General features: G+C 34.0%; 1 protein-coding gene across 2 annotated transcripts in view; it reads left to right on the top strand.

Annotated features, from left to right (window-relative positions):
- The window catches only part of rxraa (retinoid X receptor, alpha a), a 137,286-nt gene that overhangs the window by 83,591 nt on the left and 32,568 nt on the right, over positions 1-21,127 (top strand). For both annotated transcript variants that reach the window (XM_051093049.1, XM_051093048.1), the window contains exon 3: positions 6,274-6,512. In XM_051093049.1, coding sequence (XP_050949006.1) covers positions 6,274-6,512 — 239 coding nt within the window. The remainder of the gene's footprint in view (positions 1-6,273; positions 6,513-21,127) is intronic.

Here is a 21,127-nt window from a genome sequence, read left to right as displayed (position 1 = left end):
AAAAATGTCATTGTTTTTTGATCACCCTCATGTCACCTGAACCTGTATGAGGCTGACTTTTTTCTGTGGAACATTTAATGAAAGGGAGATGGAGATGTTTTTCAAAATATATTCTTTCTTCATCAAAACACATTTTTACGTGTGCATCTCCCTAAGACGTCTTTTCCCACCCGTATGTTTTCCAGACAAATTACAGCTAGCCTTGGCAGTCATTTATGGACTTCGTTTATCTTGCTACAGGAATGCATGCTCACTTTGTTCCTTAGCTGTGATGTAACCGGCCCAGAGCAATAAGTGGAATGAATATGAAACTGTGGTTAAAGCGCCTGTCACAGCAAACCTGTGAAGCGGAGATCAGAAGAATACAAGAGAGGCTCTCCCAACCAATCATACCCATTCAGCTCCTTTCAAGTGCAAACATTAGTCATGCAGTCATCACACCAGCAGGCCCAACATGATAGTGTGCAGGCGTGTGTTTGTGTGTGCGCATTTGTGTGTGTGGTCTTTGGGTATCATGTGACAGAGAACAGGAGATCGCGTTCTTTCCTTTCACCTTTACTTCGTCCCGTCGTTCCCTACAAAGAGTGTGTAGAGCGCCACCGTGGAGGTATAGGATGCTGATCGTTGTGAGGTCACATGAGAATTCATATTCTTGTTCGGAAATACAAATGTGACAGACCGACCTATGAATTGAGGACCTGAGGAAAAACGATGCATTAAGAGCCAGGGGGTGAAAACTTTTGAACACAATGTCCTAAATGTATTTTTTCATTCAGTACTGCCGTTCAGAAGCTACAGAAGATATATGCATGCTTCCCAGAAGGGAAAATAAGTTAAATTTACCCTGATCTTTAAATTCCAAAAGTTTTCACCCCCCTGCTCTTAATGCATTGTTTTTCCTTCTGGAGCATCAGTGAGCGTTTAAACCTTCAGTAATAGTTGCATATGAGTCACATCAATTTTTAAAATGTCTTTATTTATTTTATCTTTTTAATTTAAAACAAGTTTCTTCCGTTTTTGATTCTCAGCCAGGTAAATCTGTAACGTTTAGATCCTCTTTTGGTCAAATGTCTATTTGTGTTGCAGAACCTTTTATATGCAGTAAAAGATCCATATACTTGCATACCTGCTTTTTGTGCATATGAATGAAATTAATTAGGTTACAAACCATTGTCTGACCTTCCCCAGCCTCCCGTAAAAGGCTGGGCAACCTGTTGTGCATTATGCAGGGCACTTTATTCCAATATGTCCTGGAGCTGATGTAGGAGGATAATGGTCCTGATTCCTGCTGATTTATTTGCTGGTTTGTACCTGTCAGACGCCTTTGAGGTGATCAGCAGCAGATGACAGCTGTGTTTTGGCATAGGGTGAAGCTTGGAGGGCTGCCACTCATATTTGAACGTTGCCAGGGCTGTTTTTTCTGTCTTTCCTGCTCTTATCTAATCCAGGTAGCATATTCATCCGGTGCGCTTCAGGTAGCACGGCACCCTGATTGTTTTACAGAAGCTTTCTCAGATTGCTTGTAAAACATGTTTCTCTTCCCAACCAAACAGGTTGAGACAAAGAAAGACAATGGGAAAATAAAAGATGTGTGAGAGACAGGGGAAAAAAGCAATATGTGGACTGTCTTATGGCACATTTTCTTGTCGTTTTTGATTTATTTAACACGCTTACTACTGTTTTTGAATGCCAGACTGAGTCTTTTGTAACTATTCCCAAAGAAACACATCTAGTTGAGTCAGACGAACCTGAAACTAGCCTAATAATACATGGCTTCCAGTTAAGACTGATTAGTCAACTAGTCTTTCAGGCAGCCCTGACTAGTCTGTTTTCACATCCCTAGTCTTCATAGTCTTAGTCTTTGAGTCTCATAACAACGTCAACATGAAAGTCTCTTCTTCTCTTTTCTCTGTCCATTTTTCTTTCTCTCGATCCTGTTTTCCACCAGCTGTGCCCCTCTCTGGGGCGGATTAAAAAAGAGCTCCTTTTATCCATCTGTAATCCTGATCTGGCAACCCTAGCCTTCACAGAGAGGAACACACCACCAACTGGTAGCACAGTATATTTATACTGTGCACACACACACATAAATGTGACCCTGGACCACAAAACCAGTCGTAAGTAGCACAGGTATATTTGTAGCGCTAACCGACATTGTATGGGTCAAAATTATAAAAAAAAAATTTGATATTAATTAAAGATCATGTTCCATGAAGATATTTTGTAAACTTCCTACTGTAAATATATCAAAACTTAATTTCGGATTAGTAATATGCATAGCTAAGAACTTCATTTGCACAACTTTAAAGGTGATTTTCTCAATATTTTGATATTTTTGCACCCTCAGATTCCAGATTTGCAAATAGTTGTATCTCAACCAAATATTGTCGTATCTTAACAAACCATACATCAATGGAAAGCTTATGTATAAATCTCAATTTCAAAAAATTGACCTTTGACTGGTTTTGTGGTCCAGTGTGTTTTTATTCATTTAAAATATTAAAATATTGAAAAATAGTGAAATATTTAATTTCGTTGATTCAAAATATTATAAAATATTAACATTTTTAATAGATTTAATATATTTTTTACTAATTTTAGTGTAAATTAAACCTCACACCTGGTTAGAATATGGCGTCACACTTCCAAACTGACCCTGGATCAGCTGTGTCCCCAGTGTATAGCAGCTGTCCACTGACAGCTGGCATCAAAGTGTTTCTAAAGCAGACCACCATCTCAGGGGGTCTTATCACCACGAGATAAAACCCTCATTAGACTGAATAATCATTACATTACACTTCCATGTGCCAGGAAACCATGTTTTCCTGTTTATGTGACACCGTGACATTACAGAATTAATTAATCGCTGTTTTTTGGCAACCAGCGGGTGCGAATGTGTATATGAACGCGCCGACAGAAGCGTCTCTCTTCGCTGCAGCTGATTTCGGGGTGTTTGCAGGAAGTGCTCCGGAGGAGGGCAGGATGTAGGGGAAGTGTTTGGCGTGGCGGATCTGGCAGGCAGGCAGCCTCTAGCATACCCCGCTGACAAGCTCTCTCTCTTATATACTCCATCCGCCCTCTCGAGTGCCTTTTGGCCTGGAATCCATCACAAGACACTGTGAAGTGACATCAGGCAAGTGGAGACAGAGAGCTCCTGGAAAACACAGACTGGACATGCTGTTTTTCTCAACTGTCACCTAATTGAGTAATACATCATCCGTATTCTGTGCAGCCCCCTTATGAAACTAGCCTGTTGTGAGTCTACGCGCTTGCGTAACGGCATTAAGTCATGAAATACATGAAACATTTGCGTACTTTGTTTCTTTGTTCTGTTCTAAGTTTGGGGCTGTCACGATTTCTGGATTCAATTTAAGTGGTCGATTTGGGAAAGAAAATCATGTGTTGAGAAAACAGCAAAAACGAAAACGGTTTCTTCAGTAAATGCTGCGCCTTACAAACTGTTATCATTTACATGTGCGGACTCGTGTCGCAAACTCTCAGGTTTATTGTAACGTTCATCTGGGAATGCAAGATGCACTATTTCATCAGATTTGTAAGGTAAATCATTTATAAACCTAAGCAAATACAGGAGAAAATATCAATATCTTTCTCAATATGCTAACCGTTCATTGTGATTTCAAAATAAAGGTTTTAACTTTAAGCTGCAAAACGATTAGTCGCAATTAATCGATTCAAAATAAAAGTTTGTTTGCATACTACGTGTGTGTACTGTGTATTTTTATTATGTGTATATATAAATACACACTCATGTATATATTTTTAAAAAAAAAAAAAAAACATATTTCTATATATTGTATGTATTTGTATGTAAACACTTGTATATAATTTATGTTATATATAAATGTAAATATTTTGCATATCTAACATACACACACACACATGTGAACCTGGACTACAAAACCGGTCTCAAGTTGCTCGGGTATATTTGTATTTGTATCCAAAAATACATTGTATGGGTCAAAATTATTGATTTTTCTTTTATGCCAAAAATCATTAGGAAATTAAGTAAAGTTCATGTTCCATGAAGATAATTTGTAAAATTTTTACCTTAAATATAACGAAAGTTAATTTTTGATTAGTAATATGCGTTATTAAGAACTTCATTTGGGCAACTTTAAAGGTGATTTTCTCAATATTTAGATTTTTTTTGCACCCTCAGATTCCAGATATTCAAATTTATGTATTTTAAGTCATTTTAAATGCTTAGGTCTAATTATAAATATCTGATTATTCCATTAATTGTCAGAATAATCAACCGTTTACTTAACTACCAAAGTAATCTATAGTGACAGCTCTAGCTAAGTTTTTATTTAGTAAAATGTTTGATTAATCCTACAACCCTTTGGGAAAAGATTTGCTGTAATGTTATACAGGAAGATTCATAGAGATAAAGCCTGCAGGTTTGAGAAGACAGAGAGAGATAGGAGGAGGAAGAAAGGAAGTGTGAGCTAGATGAAAGTGAGCCAAGAACAAGACAAGGTTAGAGAGAGGGAAATTTAGCAGTCATGGACACAGGAAATATGGCCTTGTCACCCAGGCAAGACTGACAGATGTACCTCCATCGTCTCTTGATGACTGCTGACAGCATGACGGACAGGTTCAAGGAGATCCGAGTGGAGAATGGGGCGAGAAGGGAGGAAGAGTACGCAAGCAGAAAATGAGTCTGCACCTAATCAGTTGGCATCCGAAGGGCCTTGACCTTGCATATCGCTCGCAATCACTTTCTCTCTCTCTCTCTCTGTTTTCTGAAGCGTTCCCAAAGCCCATAAACACATACTACTGTACAGTAGGTGTGTTCAGTTAAACTTCCAAGAAGTCCAGTCTTTTCCTTCCCAGTAATGTTCTGAACAATTAAAGGTGCCAAAATAACACAAGCAGTTTCAGGACTCAACTCTGTTCCAAAAACAAGTCAAATTTCTTCAGAGGTATTATTTTATGGCATCGAATTTGCACTTCCAATGTGTATAGGCCAATTTAGCCTTATTTGATTATTGTTCTGTTAGTGTTCTGTTAGTTAATCTCCGTTTTGCTACTTCTGTGGAGTGTCCGAAAATAGTACTAATGAGGTTCTATGGTTGTTATTATGCTGCTTTTTTATGCTGAAATTAAATAATTATTATGAACCGAAGGAAAATTTGTTGTAACGTGACAGCCAAAACATCTTAATTTAAATAAGTAATATTTAATCATAAATAGTTAAGATGGTCTCTCTGTGCTGATTTAGCCAGTATAAAATTGCTAAAAAAAAAAAAAAAACAATGTATTTTTATGGTGATTTTCACAATATAAATAGCCCTAAATCATTTTTGCAGTGAATGTTTTACAAGTGAGCAAATATAAAACAATTAGTTAAAATGAAATAAATAAAATACAAAAAAAAAATTATACAATTTCTCTAATATAATGTATTTTTGTAGTGATTTTCACAATATAAATGTCTTTAAGTCAGCTTTGCAATGAATATTGTGGTATTTTACAAACTACGTGTGAGCAACTAAATACAAGTGGCAAATTGTTTTAAAAAAGTATTTCAAAAACTGCTTAAATTATATAAAATTGCTAACAATTATAGTAAATTGTAAATAAATACAACACACATATATATATATATATAAAAAATTGCTAAAAATATTCACAGTGATTTTTTTTTTTTTTCTTAGCCATTTTATACAGTGATTTTTATATTATTTTACCCTTCTAAACATGGCTATAAAGGTGTTTTACAAACCACCAGTGAACAACCAAAAACAGCTAGTCTGTCACAAGAAAGACGTTTCTTTTCTTCTTCTTTTTTTTTTTAATAAATAAAATTAAAATAGGAATATGCATTAGATTATCATAAATAGCATCTCCTTTCACTTGAAGCCTGTCTTATATGCTCTCTTCAGAAGCTCAGTTTGCTTCTAATTATATTCATTTATGGTAAATGATTCACAATCCGCTAATTGGTGACCTCTGCGCTAGATGATAAAAAGTGCAGTTCACCCATGTGACTGTCTGTCTTTTGTTACTTTCTCAGAATAATCATACAGTGTAAGGTTCAGCAAGCGGGTGAAAAGGTCCCAACAGGGCTTTCTCGGTCTCTCTCTCTGGCTGTCTGTCTCTCTGGCATATAGGCTTGTAGCTGCCTGTCTCACATCTTAATACTTGGAAAGTGGAAATCATCTCTTCTCTGATGTTTTTTTAGCAAATAGCTGCAGCCAAAACAATGGTAAATGTTCTAATCACTTCCTTCTACTTTCCTCCCCACAGACTCCTCAGGACAGGTGACGTCTTCTCCGCTTAGCTCACCCACGTCCCACCGGGGGATGCACCCGTCACTGCTGAGCCCGACTTCTTTAGGCCACTCGGGGTCTCTGCACTCCCCCATCAGCACTCTGAGCTCGCCCATGAACGGCTTGGGATCTCCTTTCTCTGTCATCAGCTCACCCATGGGGCCACATTCTATGGCGTCACCCGGGATGGGCTACGGCCCCAGCGTCAGCCCACAGGTAAGGAGGCCACACTCTGAGACACTCCATTAAAGCTGCATTTAAAGAAGCGCTCGCATTCAGAAATCGTATTTGTGCTTCATAATTAAACATTGTTACAAATCGTTCAGTTTAACTCGTCCATTCTGTCTCGCTCGCTCTCTTTCCAGTACTCAAGCTCAATCTGTCTTTTGTTCCATAAATAGGCCTGCACATCTCTTTGTCATTTAAAAAAAAAAAGGCTCACAATTAAGACATCAAAGCTGGCGGTGGCCTAGTTTTCTTTGAAAGCCTGATCCACATGAGTAAAATGGTTTTCAGATTCACACATGTATGTGTTGTCCTTTTTTCTCATTGGTAACTGTGCTGAGATTTTTTGCCAGGCTTGTAGTTCATTTTAAATGATAATGTTGTTAATTTCAAGTGGATTTTGAAGTGAATACAAACTGAATTTTTTTTTTTTTTACTTTTTTGAGCTATATTTCAGTTTTATACATCACACAGTCTAGTTTAAGACTAGCATTCATTTAATATAGTTAATGTTAATTTCTACTTTAATGCATATTATGTTTATGTTTGTGGGTGGGGGTTATATATTAATTGTTGCTGTCAATTGATAAAAATTAAAAAAAATAAAAAAAATTAGCTAATTAACCGCACGTTTTGTGAAATTAATTGTGATTAATCCCACCTAAAGTTTTTAAATACACTTTTATATTGCAATAATTTCAGCGTCTTCAAATTAATGTAGAAACAACATAAAGACAGTGTATTTTTAATATTTATTAAATATTTTAGGCTAGGCGAGTATCATTGATGCCAGTATTACTGATGTAAAAGAAATTGTTCTTTTTTTTTCTTTTTTTTTTGTAATATTTAACCATTAGCTATAGCCATTCAGCATTACAGTATAATTACATTATAGTATAATACAGTATTTTAATATTTATTAGACTTTTAAAAAATACCAACTTCTAATTTAAGTGAACAAGCCAGGGTTCATACAAGGTGCTTAAAGTGTACTTAAATTGACTTTTAAGACCTGGAAAACCCTTGAAGGTGCTTGAAAAGTGCTTCAATTATTGAAAGAAAATTTATCTATGAAATAAGTGTTTTAAATTTTTCAGTAAGCACATAGCTTTTCACGCAAAAGTCTTGATCTGAATTAAATGTTTTGCAATTCGCGTTCCAAAGTTCTGATCTAAGGCAAACGATTTGCGAACCAGCTGATTTAAATCAAATGATTTGTGATCCACTTTCTGAAGTTCAAATCTGAATTTGATTTAGATCAGGACTTCAAATCAGTGAACTTCGTATATTGCAAATCATTTGATTCAGGTTGGGACTCAGTGTGTATCGTGACTCATTTGATTTAGATCAGAACAGGTTTGTGAATCATTCATGAATTGAGATATTCAGATCAAATGATTCGCGATATGGGATTTAAAGTCCCGATCTAAGTAAATCAAATGTAAATCATTTGATTTAGATCAGAACCTCGCAGTGCGTTTGAAAATCTTTTTCTTTACATCGTATCTTTGAAGCGTACATGTATCTTTGAAGCGTGCATTGCGAATCATTTGATTCAGATTGTAACTTCGCGTTCTGCGAATCATTTGATTTAGATTGGAATGGGTTTGTGAATCATTCACAAATTGAATGATTCAAATCAAATGATTTGCGCAATGTGATTTGAAGTCCCGATCTAAATCAAATTCAGATCGGGACTTCAAAAAATGAATCACGAATCATTTGATTTAAATCAGAACTTTGGAGCAGGTTCGCCAATCTTTTGCTTTAGATCAGAACTTAGGAGCGCGGATTGCGAATCATTTCATTCAGATCAGGACTTCAGTGTGGGTTCGTAAATCATTTGTTTCAGATCAGTATTTTGGAGCGATTTCATGAATTTTTATTATTTTTTTTATTTATTTTTTTTCTTTTTCTTAAATATCAAACCATTATTGCAGTACAATTATAAAAACAAAAAAGAAAATAGAAAGCATACACACAAATCATTTAAAAAACTAACAGTGGTTTTACTATAGTAAAATACATTAGTAGCAATGCTTCACATGTACTTCCCTTTATTTTTGCCATTTTGTATTAGTGTGTTTTTATTTATATTTTTTTGGAATTTTGGAATTTTATTTTACAGTATCTGTACAAACCCTGCATAAACCCATTATTTACCAGAGTAGGAAATATACAGAAGTTGAATAAAGTTATACAATTTTTTTATTAAATATAGATATAATTCTTAAAGCTAAAAAAGTTATTTGATTTCCTATATTTTCTTTTGGTCATTGATTAATAGACATCACTTCAGCTGGGTTATTAGCTTATTTGGCTGCTATTACTTTAAGAGATGCCACTGCTAAATATGATGCAGATCTGACATGCATGCTCGTAGTTTCATTTGCGCTTTAAAGCGCTTCAAGCGCTTCAACGCACTAATTTTGACAGAACTAATATAAATTAAAATTAGTATCGTTATAGGTTAAAAAATTACCTAAATTCTGTACAAAATGATACCTTTACTAGATATTTCCAACCAAAATGTTTTACTTCAATAGAAAATACTTCAGCACAAGACAGAAAACGTTGTTAAACAACTTCATGGTGTCTTTAAACTTGCTGTTATTTGGTAGCAACTGTTGTCAGAGTCCACCCAGCTATCCAAACACCAAATTTATTGGTTTAGTAAATTAGTTTCCATCTTAGACTGTTTTCAATGACTCAGTCATGATCAAGCACATCTGTATCTGAGGCTTCAGTTCTCTGGACTGTACAAATGCTGATATTTTGAGTGCGTGTTTGCTTATTGCATTGACTTACACTAGTGAGATGTGCCTTGGGAAACCAGTTTCATCTTTACGCAACAGTGTTCATCTCTCTCACTCTCTCTGGGTGGGAGGCAGTCATGGGGTCTGATGGAAGGTGATTTGAGTCAGACGGCATTTGTCACTTACGTTTAGCACTCGGCTGACTGGCTGTTTTCAGGCCCAGCCGAGTGGAACGGGGTTGCGACTCGGTCCCTCTGTATTTAACCTCAGAGGATCTGGAACAGGCACCCTGCTGGCAGCAACCGCCCAGCAACACGCTACGCAATTCCACAACATTCAACATACACACGGCAAGAGTCAAGATCAATCATCATTTTGTTCCCTGAATGTTTGTTTTGGAGGTTTAACACCAGCAAATGTAACCACTTGTACTTTTTGTGCATCTTTGTTTTTTTACATTTGAGTGTGATGAAATGAAAATTACTCCATGATTTACTCACCCTCAAGCCATTCTAGGTGTATATGATTTTCTTCCTTCAGACGAATATGGTTGGTGTTATATTAAAACATGTCCTGGCTCTTCCATGTTTTATAATGGCAGTAAATGAGTTTGGAGATTTTGAAGCCTAAAAAAGTACATCCATCCGTCATAGAAAGTGCAAGAGATTACAGTTAATAATTTCAAATATGGATATTTTTCTTACACAAATGCATCGATTTGCTTTATAAGGCGTTTATTAACCCCATGGAGCTGTGTGGAGCACTTTCTATGATGGATGGAAGCACTTTTTTGGGCTTCAAAATCTCCACACCCATTCACTGCCATTATAAAGCTTAAATTTTTTTTAATACATCTCCAATTATGTTTGTCTGAAAGAAGAAAGACATATATACCTAGGAAGGCTTGAGGGTATATCATAGGGTAGTTTTCATTTTTTGGTGAACTGTCCCTTTAAATGCTCTTGTTAATCTAATACGTTTTTGTTTATACATATATATGTTGTAATATGCCCGCACCTCAGGGTTTTGTCTGTGTCATGGCACCTACTGAGTGTAAAACAATAGGTTTTTGTTTTGTCTGGTTTAGTGTGTCTGTGTTTAGTCTGTGTTCAGTTTCACATCATAACAGCATCCACCTCTCTAAAACAGCATTCAGCTGGAACGGATTTACAATACACATTTGTTTGAGTTGGACTGTGGCTTTCTTGGATTTCTCTCGTTTCTTTTGAAATGTTCGGAATGGCCACACTTGGGGAGGCTGGTTTTGACAGAGACAACCCACAGCGATAGTTGCAGTGACTCCCAGGCACAAACGCTTTCAGCCGCCTGTAGACCTCAATCCCACCAGCCTTGGAACAGCACAGACCCTGCCATTTTCCAGCAGCTGGCACACATTAGGCAGAACATAGTTTAGTTTAAACTTCCAGTGACAGTCACAGCGGATACGCCACTCGGTCTGCTCAGAAGAATCCCTGAACATTTGCTAGCTCTCGCTCCAGCCTGAATAGCTTCTAATGGTTCAGTGTGTACTGTACTGGAAGACTGTATCCGTGTTGAGAAAACTACTTTCAAACTTTTCATGCTACTACTATTTTAAAGTATAGTCAAACTATACTTTTGGAAAAGTAGTTAGCTATACTACAGTCTACTAATAAGAAGTCACATTAGGTATAGTTGAGATCAAAAGTTTGCATCCCCCTTTCAGAATCATTAAAAATGTTAATTGTTTTACCAAAATAAGAGGGATCATACAAAATGCATGTTACTGTTTATTCAGTACTGACCTGAATAAGATATTTCACGTTTACATGTAATCGTTGAATTTATAAAAATGACCCGGTTCAAAAGTTTACATACACTTGATTCTTAATACAGTGTTTTTACCTGAATGATCCACAGATGTGTTTTTTTTTTTTTTTGTTTAGTAATAGTTGTTCATGAGTCCCTTGTTTGTCCTGAACGGTTGAACTGCCCACTGTTCTTCAGAAAAATCCCACAAATTTGTTTGTTTTTCAGCATTTTTGTGTATTTGAACCCTTTCCAACAATGACTGTATGATTTTGAGATAAATATTTTCACACTGAGGACAACTGAGGGACTCGTATGCAACTATTACAAAAGGTTCAAACGCTCACTGATGCTCCAGAAGAAAAAAACATGCATTAAGAGCCAGGGGGTGAAAATTTTTGGAATTTGAAGATCCGAGTAAATTTAACTTATTTTGTCTTCTGGAAAACATGTATGTATCTTCTGTAGCTTCTGAAGAGCAGTACTAAATGGAAAAAAATATGATATTTAGGCAAAATAAGAAAAATGCACACATCTCTGTTTTGTTCAAAAGTTTTCACCCCCACACCTCTCAGCTCTTAATGCATAATTTTTCCCTCTGAAGCATCAGTGAGTGTTCAATCCTTCTGTAATAGTTGCATGTGAGTCCCTCAGTTGTCCACAGTGTGAAAAGATGGATCTCAAAATCATACAGTCATTGTTGGTTCAAATACACAAAAATGCCAGAAAACCAAATAATTTGTGGGATCTGAAGGATTTTTCTGAAAAACAAGGGGCAGTTTAACTGTTCAGAACAAACAAGGGACTCACAACTAAACTAAAAAAAACAACTGTTCAAAACTTCAGAACCGGGTCATTTTTGTGAATTCAGCTATTATTTTCTCTTGTGGACTATATGTAAACATCTTTTATGTGAAATATCTTATTCAGGTCAGTATGCATTTTGTATGATCCTGCTTGCTTTGGTAAAATAATTAACATTTTTAATGATTGTGAAAGGGGAGTGCAAACTTTTGACCTAAATTGTACACACATTTTTGGAGATGCAGCTGTTCCTGGATGAGCCTGGATGCAGGTTTGTCTGTCGTGTAGTAAGGAAGAGCTGTCATCTCGCCTTCACTGTCATCCTGTGATTTATTAAATAGCAGCAAGTACTTGATCCCATGACCCCTGTGGTGCCACTCGTCAATCTGTGCCAGAGGTTATGACCTTATGACCTTATGGACCAACAAATACTGGATTATTGAACAATTTGGGCTGCTGTAAGTGCAAAAATGAGGTCTATCATAAGTAATGTACCTACCTTAGTTTTTTTTTTTTTTTTTATCTTTGTCCTTCCTGTGTTTACATTGTTTGTTTTATGTAACAGTTCTTATGAAGTAATAGTCTAAGTATAGCTTGAACTGGAATGTTTCCTTAAGGTCTTTTGATATGAATTTGCTACATTACATTGTTGCAGCCAATAGTTAACTTTCAGACCATATGGAGAAAAAAAAAGTACCCATGAGTTCTGACAAAGCGAGCACCCCTTCAGGCAAGTATTTGCTCAGCTCTGTGAAGCCTGTGGGGGGGAGCGGGATAGAATACAAACTCTGGCCTTGACTGAGATGCTTTCACAGGGCCTCTAATGAGGAAAATATGTCTCTTTTGTTATTTCGCATTCAGATGTGATCCCAAGGTTTGTGGGAAGAGGGTAAAGAGAGAACAAAAATATAAAAGCGACTGATCACGTTTCAAGTTTCAGTTTTATTCACTTTTGCAGACTTTGTGTGTTAACTCATTCAGTGCCAGTGTGAAAAGAAAAAATCACTGCCATGATGCTCAGATGCTGTGGATGGTTACCAAGATATTGTGTCTATAGTGTCTCTAATCTAAATATTACTTATTTTATTTTATTTTATTTAAGACAATAAAGTCTCTGATATTCTGATCTCTAGATATTACCAATATATTAATTTTGCTTTTGGTTTTTATTTTGTATTTATTTTAATTTTATTCTGATCTCTAGACATTACCGTATTTATTTTATTTTATGTATTTTTTAGGCAAGAGAGTAAAGTCTCTGATATTCTGGTCTCTAGATATTAACAGTATGTTAATTTTGCTTTTGCTTTTGATTTTATTTAGTGTTTTATTTTTTGTTTTGTTTTTTTTTTTATTCAAATCTCTAGATGTTACCATGTTTTATTTTATTTTTTAATTTAATTTTCTGTTATTTTTTTAATTATTATTTTATTCTGATCTCTAGACATTATTTTATTTTATATTTTTTTATTTTATTTCATTTTTTAAGCAAGAGGGTAAAGTATCTGGTATTCTGATCTCTAGATATTACCAATTTGTTAATTATGCTTTTTTTTTTTTCTTCCTCGGGTCTCTAGACATTACTGTATTTTATTTAATATTATTTCTTTTTACATTTAATTGAATTTTATTTTATTTTTTTATTTTATTTCGTGTGTGTGTGTATTTTTTAGTTTTATTCTGACCGCTAGACATTACTGTATTTATTTTATTTTAGTTCAGTTTAGTTTAGTTTAGTATTTTGTTTTGTTAAAGTGATGTAAAGTCTATGATATTCTGATCTCTAGATATTACCAGTATGTTAATTTTGCTTTTGAATTTTTATTTTGTGTGGGGTTTTTTTTTTTCTCCTGGATCTCTAGACATTACCATGTTTTATTTATTTATTTATTTATTTTATTTTATTTTGTGGGTTTTTTCTTTAATTTGAATGTGTAAGCATTAGTGTTTTTTAATTTAATATTTTTTTTTTTTTTTTTGGGGGGGGTTATTCTGATCTCTAGATGTTACCGTGTTTTATTTTCTTTTAATTTTTTAATGTAATGTCATTTTAGTTTATTTATTTATTTATTATTTCTTTCTTTCTTTTTATTTATTTATTTATTTATTTTTTTTTTTTGTAAAATCTCTGATATTCTGATCTCTAGGTATTAGCAGTAAGGTAATTTTGCTTTAGCTTTTGATAGATTTTTTTTTTTTTTACTTTTTGTGTGTGTGTGTTTTCCTTTTTTTATGCTGATCTCTAGACATTACGATGTTTTTATTTTTTTATTTTATTTTATTTTATTTTATAAGGTCTCTGTGATACTCTGTACTTTTTGTTTTGTTATTTTTTTGTTTAGTGTCATTTAGTTTTATTTTTCTCTAGAGCTCTAGATTACTTGTTTCGTCTGATTAATTTAATTTTATTTTATTTTATTATTTTATGTTAAAGTATTTTTTTATTATTTAATTAGTAAACAAACGTGGGCTTTTTTAACTGAATGTGAGACTTCCATTCCAATAGACAGCACTGTAAGCATCATGCTTCATGCTGTCTCTAGTCTGACTGAATGGTTGGTTTGGCACTGAAGTGCGTTTACAGTACAGCTCAGTCTCTAAAACAATTAGCCCCTATTAAAGAAAGTTCATGCAAAGTTTAGATTCAAACTGATACATTTATGAAATATGAAACACAAACACCACATTAGCAATAAAAACTTGGCGACTGTCGTTAATAGCCTTTGTGCGCCAAAGAGTGCGCTCGCTAAGAAAGACAGAGACACCATGAAACAGCAGCTCCCTTGAAACTTTTAACCCAAACCTGGGTGCACAGTGACACGTCCTTTCTTACTTTTTGACTTCTCTTGAGAAAAGCAGAGGTGAACTGCTCTTAAGGGTAAAACACACTGTGAGTGTGTGATTGGAGGAGAGAGCACGTTTAATAACAGTTGTTTCAAATGTTCTCAAAGGGGCTTAGCTTGCAGGGGATTTTCTAAACAGGCAGAAAAGGGGATTTTGATGTTGTACACAAAGGAATTGTTTGCTGAGTATGGAGAGATTCACAATGCACAGTTACTTTTACTTTACCAAAAAAACTCTTCTCTTCTCGCTTTCTACCTCTGTCTGTGTCCTCAGATGATGCTCAGAGTCCATGCGGTAGAAGCTGCAGATTTTGCCTGTTAATTGCTTCCTTGCAACCTTGATACTCGTACACAAAAGCCCTCAAACACAAAGCTGATGATATATTTTTCAGCTTTCATGGTTTATTTCTAAAGTAAAACCTTGAAATCAGTAGAGGCATTATCTGGTGAGCTCAAGGACAGCTTCTTTGCTATGCGTTTTGTTTGCTCTGAATGCTTTTGTGCTGTGCGCTTGTGAAGGTTGCTCATCACTAGGTCCACACTGAAACGTTAGTTTTTTTTTTTAATGCATTTTTTCTCTTTTGGTATTATTTTATTTTATTTTGATCTCTAGATATTACCAGTATATTAATTTTACTTTTGTGCATTATATTTTAAATATTATTTTGATCTCTTGACATGACCGTGTTTTATTTTATTTTATTTTATTTCATTTTATTCAACAGTGTGAAGTCTCTGATATTGTGATCTCTAGAAAATTACTAATATGTTAATTTTGCTTTTAATATATATATTTTTTTATTTTGTGCTAATTTTTACAAATATTATTCTGATCTCTAGAAATTTTGATATTTTTTGTTTATTTCTTTTTAAATATTATTGTGATCTCTAGACATTACAGTATTTTGTTTTATTTTATTTTATGTTATTTTATTCAAGAGAGTAAAGTCTCTGGGATTCTGATCTCTAGTTATTACCAATATGTTAATTTTAGTTTTAATATTTTTTGTTTATTTTATTTTATTTTATTTTGTTATTTTTATTTTATTTTATTTTATTTTAATTTTTGTTTTTATTTTATTTTATTTTTTATTTTTTTATCTTATTTAAGAGAGTAAAGTCTCTGGTATTCTGATCTCTAGTTATTACCAACATGTTAATTTTAGTTTTGATATTTTTTGTTTATTTATTTTATTTTATTATATTTTATTTTTTATTTTATTTGAGAGAGTAAAGTCTCTGATATTCTGATCTCCAGATATTAACAGTATGTTAATTTTGCTTTTTATTTATTTATTTATTTATTTATTTTGTATTTAAGAGTAAAGTCTGATATTCTGGTCTCTAAATATTACCAGTATGTTCATTTTGCTTTTGATATTTTTGTTTAATTTTTTTTAAATACTATTCTGATCTCTGGGCATTACGGTATTTTATTTTACTTTACTTTACTTTACTTTACTTTACTTTACTTTACTTTACTTTACTTTACTGTACTGTACTGTACTGTACTGTACTGTACTGTACTTTTTACTTTACTTTACTGTACTGTACTTTACTTTACTTTAGTTAATTCAAGAGAGTAAAGTCTCTGATATTGTGATCTCTAGTTATTACCATTATGTAAATTTTGCTTTTGATGTTTTTGTGTTAATTTAAAAAAATATATATTGTTCTAATCTCTAAACATTACTTTTTTATTTTATTTTACTTTATTTTATTTATTTTATTTTATTTTATTTTCCTCTATTTAAAGTGCCAGAGAATTCACATATTTTTTAATAACCAGCATTTACAAATCTCCATATTTCGTTATGGCTTTAACAATGCGGGCACATGGCAATTGTTGCAAACACAGCGCTCCAGTGATGATTATCCACACTCAGAGATTAGCTCTGGATGCTGACAGCTGTTTCAGCTCTAGGCAATTATTCCACCATACAACATTTCTTCAGAGGAAACGGCTCTACGCTTATAATCTGTCTTGGCCCAGCACAGTCTACCGAAGCACAGACATCATGCACAGCAGGAGCCAGACAGAATGGAGCGGCGGGTATCAGATCTGCCTCTCTTTCACTGACTCTAACCCAGTGCTGGAGTTGGATGAAGCAGCAGGATAGCGGTTGGCCACCAGTGTTGTCTTGATTGCTGTGCAGATCATTTACATTTGGCCTTGGAGAGGATAATGCAGCTTGCTTGGCTTCGATAGGAACAGATATGGCACAGTACTGATTTATCCATACATATGGACTGTTTTAACAATGTTCTTACTACCTTTCTGGGCCTTGAACGTTGCGTTTCTGTCTATTCAGGGTCAGAAAACTCTCAGATTTTAACAAAAATATCTTAATTTGTGTTCTGAGGATGAATGAAGGTCTTTCGGGTTTGGAACGACATGACAGAATTTTCGTTTTTGGGTGAACTGTCCCTTTAAGATCTGCCTGAGTGATGCGTGTTTGAAAGTCGAACACCCTGCCGAAAAGCGTTTCACTGCAAGAACCCAGTTGACACCGACACTTGCCTTTAGGGCTGATACAAAACAGGGCTAACTTACTGCCGCTGACAGCCGTATCCACAGGGACGGCTCCAAATGTGTCTCCCACACCACTACTGACAGCAGCCTCTATGAGGTCACACTCAGGGTGAGTAATGGGTGTGAAAGATCGGAGGTCAGATGTTGAGTGGGTTATCAGGCAGAGGGGATCGGCCCGGTGCCCTGCAGTGGTTAGAGATAAGGATAAAGTCAGCGTTATCAGCTGAGCTTTTCCATGTGCTGATGTACACATCCCAGTCAAGCGTGGATTGGAGTTGGAGTTTGTTGAGACGACAGGATGACGTAGCTGATGGGTGGACAATTCTGTCTCTGAGCGTTAAATAAATGTGTCATTTGTAAAATCAGCTTAAAATAGGCACTGTTTGCATTGCGTTTTGGTTTCGTTTCTTTCTTTGAATTTTGTTTTAAAAAGAGAATATTTTCAAATTTAAACTTAGTATTTACATAGAAGTTTTAGAAATCTTGAGGGATGTCAGTCTGGCCTAATTTACTATGAAGAAAAAATAATTTAAAGGAACAGTTCACCCAAAAATGAAAATTACCACATGATTTGCTCACACTCAAGCCATACTAGGTGTATGTAACTTTCTTCTTTCAGACGAATACAATCAGAGTTATATTAAAAAATGTCCCAGCTCTTCCAAGCTTTATAATGGCAGTGAATGGGTGTTGAGATTTTAAAATCCCAAAAAGTGCATCCATTCATCATAAGTACTCCACACTTCTCCAAGGAGTTAATAAAGGCCTTCTAAAGTTAATCAATGTGTGTATGAAAAGTATCTATGTTTAAAACTTTATAAACTGTAATCTCTAGTTTCTGCTAACTGTCATACACACATTTAATATATAAACATATTTTTATTCAACATATACATGCATGTGTGTGTGTTTATACGCAGTACACAAACATATTATGTACACAAACTTTTATTTCAGATGTGATTATTTGCAATTAATTGTTATTAATCGTCATGAATAAATATATTTAATATATAAACAGGATATTTTAATTAAATGTATTCATGCACGTGTGTGCATTTATACATACATAATAAATATACACAGTACACACACATATTATGTACACAAAAACTTTTATATTGGATGTGATTAATCGTCATTAATAAATATATTTAATATATAAACATTTTTATTAAATATATACATGCATGTGTGTGTATTTATATATACATAATAAATTTACGCAGTACACACATATTATGTGCACAAAAGCTTTTATTTTGGATGTGATTAATCACAAATAATCGTGATTAAATATATTTAATATAAACATTTTTATTAAATATATACATGCATGTGTGTATTTATATATTCATAATAAATATACACATTACACACATATATTATGTGCACAAAAACATTTATTTTGGATGTGATTAATCGCAAATAATCGTGATTAGTAAATATATTTAATATATAAATTTTTTTCTTAAATATATATATGCATGTGTGTATTTATATATACATAATAAATATACACAGCACACACACATACATTATGTACACAAAAATTTATATTGGATGCGATTAATTGTGATTAATAAATATATTTAATATATAAATATATTTTTTATTAAATATATACATGCGTGTGTGTGTGTTTATATATACATAATAAATTTACACAGTACCCACATATATTATGTGCACACAAACTTTTATTTTGGATGTGATTAATAACAAATAATCACGATTAATAAATATATTTATTATATAAACAGTTTTATTAAATATATACACGCATGTGTGTGTATTTATATATACATAATAAATATACACAGTACACATGCATATATCATGTGCACAAAAACTTATATTGGATGTGATTAATCGTGATTAATAAATATATTTAATATATAAACATTTTTATTAAATATATACATGCATGTGTGTGTTTATATATACATAATAAATATACACAGTACACACACATATATTATGTGCACAAAAACTTTTATTTTGGATGTGATTAATCGCAAATAATCGTGATTAGTAAATATATTTAATATATAAACAGTTTTATTAAATATATACATGCATGTGTGTGTATTTATATATACATAATAAATATACACAGTACACATGCATATATTATGTACACAAAAACTATTTTGGATTAATTGCGATTAAACACATTGATTTACTACAGAAGGCCTTTATTAACCCTCCGGAGCTGTGTGGAGGACTTTTTATAATGGATGGACGTGCTTTTTTGGGCTTCAAAATCTAAACAGCCATTCACAACCATTATAGCTTGGAAGAGCCAGGACATTTTTTTTAGTTTAACTCTGACTGTATTCATCTGAAAGAACCAAGTCATATTTATAACTATCCCTTTTGAGTAACTCGAACAAAACAAAATTTACAATTATAATTGAACATGAATATAGTGGCTTTTACTCCATTTTAATGTGGTAAAATCACTTTAGTTTATAGCTTTGAAACCTTGATCTATACTTATGTCAAATATACTTAACGCAGTTAAGTAGGCGTAAGATTGTTAATACATTACATTTGAAGTCCACTCCACTCAAGTGCACTCCGGTTCGCCTCGGTGTGAGTTGCTTTCTGGTTTTGAGAGGTGAGCGTGTGTTAAAGGTTGCTGCTGGAGGATTTGGTTTACCCTTTGAAGTGTCCTTTGGAGGGAAGTCTGTTTTTCGGCTTGGTAAGATCATCTAAGCTCCTCTAAGGTACCAGATTTATGCTCTCGGTCTTTTTGTGTGATGTGCGTCAACTTTGCCTTGCCAGATCGCCACTCGTGTGTTTCGTATCACATTAAATGTATCCGTTCGTGGGAGCGTATATGAGTCCTTAAGCACCGTTCAAGTCTGAATCCCGAAATGAAAGCAGATTGATGTGACGAGAGTTTTGAGAGTTTGAGAACTTGAACTTTCCACCTAGAAAGAAATGGACAAAACATTTGGTTAATCCATGCCAGATTGTAATATCATGTTGAATGCAAATGTATGAAAAGTAAAAGGCTATTCTTGCATATTTTGGTTGTTTTATTCATAAAAATGCACTCGACAGATGTTTTTGAAATTAAAGTTAAAAACACTTACGCACTTTAAATACCTGCGTTCCATTTTGTTACTTAAATGCAAGAACATCCTGTGTGAACGTCTCCTGAGCTTTATGGTTGTGAGTGACAGATTATTTGACTGTTAAAATAGAGACAAAATTCGTGACAGCACAGCTCTTTTCTGTCTGTAGCTTATGTTTGACAACCAAGTGTCAACTTCTATGGCGTACTTGCACAAAGGCTGGATGGATACACCCTCTTGGTGAGATAAGTCGAGCGGTATCTGACACTTAGATCTGCAACGACTTCCCTTTGTTAGTGGGTTTTTAAGGTCAAGGCTACGGTTCTTTCTCCTGAGTCAACACTCTCTGACCCTGTTATGCGTTTCACTACTGATCTAGAGGTGCTGACAACTTGTCTCTCCTTCTCTCTCTTTTCTGTTCAGCAGCTTCGGTACATGTGATAAAATAAACCATGACACATCTGTGAGAAATTAAAAGCGTAGTTCACTTTCACTGGAAGAAATATTTACTAACTCCTAATGTTACTCCAAATCTATACGACTTTCTTGGTTGGTGAAAAATACACATTTTTTGAAGATTCTTTTTAATCTAATTCACAAATCGGACTCATTCCGTTATAATTTATTTGTATTGAGTTCTTTAATTCATTTTTCATTAAGATTTTCACAATTGATGATGATGATTAGTAGTAGTAGTAGTATTTTAGTTCAGCTTGACTCAATGATTCACGGAGGTGAATAGTTTTAAGAACCATTTGATCTAAGTCTCAAATCAGACTTATTTTATTTTGTTATT

The sequence above is a fragment of the Labeo rohita genome, chromosome 21 (genome assembly GCF_022985175.1).
Source record: "Labeo rohita strain BAU-BD-2019 chromosome 21, IGBB_LRoh.1.0, whole genome shotgun sequence".
NCBI lineage: Eukaryota > Metazoa > Chordata > Actinopteri > Cypriniformes > Cyprinidae > Labeo > Labeo rohita.
The sequence above is the reverse complement of the archived record's forward strand: the minus strand, read 5'-3'. Positions and strand labels throughout refer to the sequence as shown.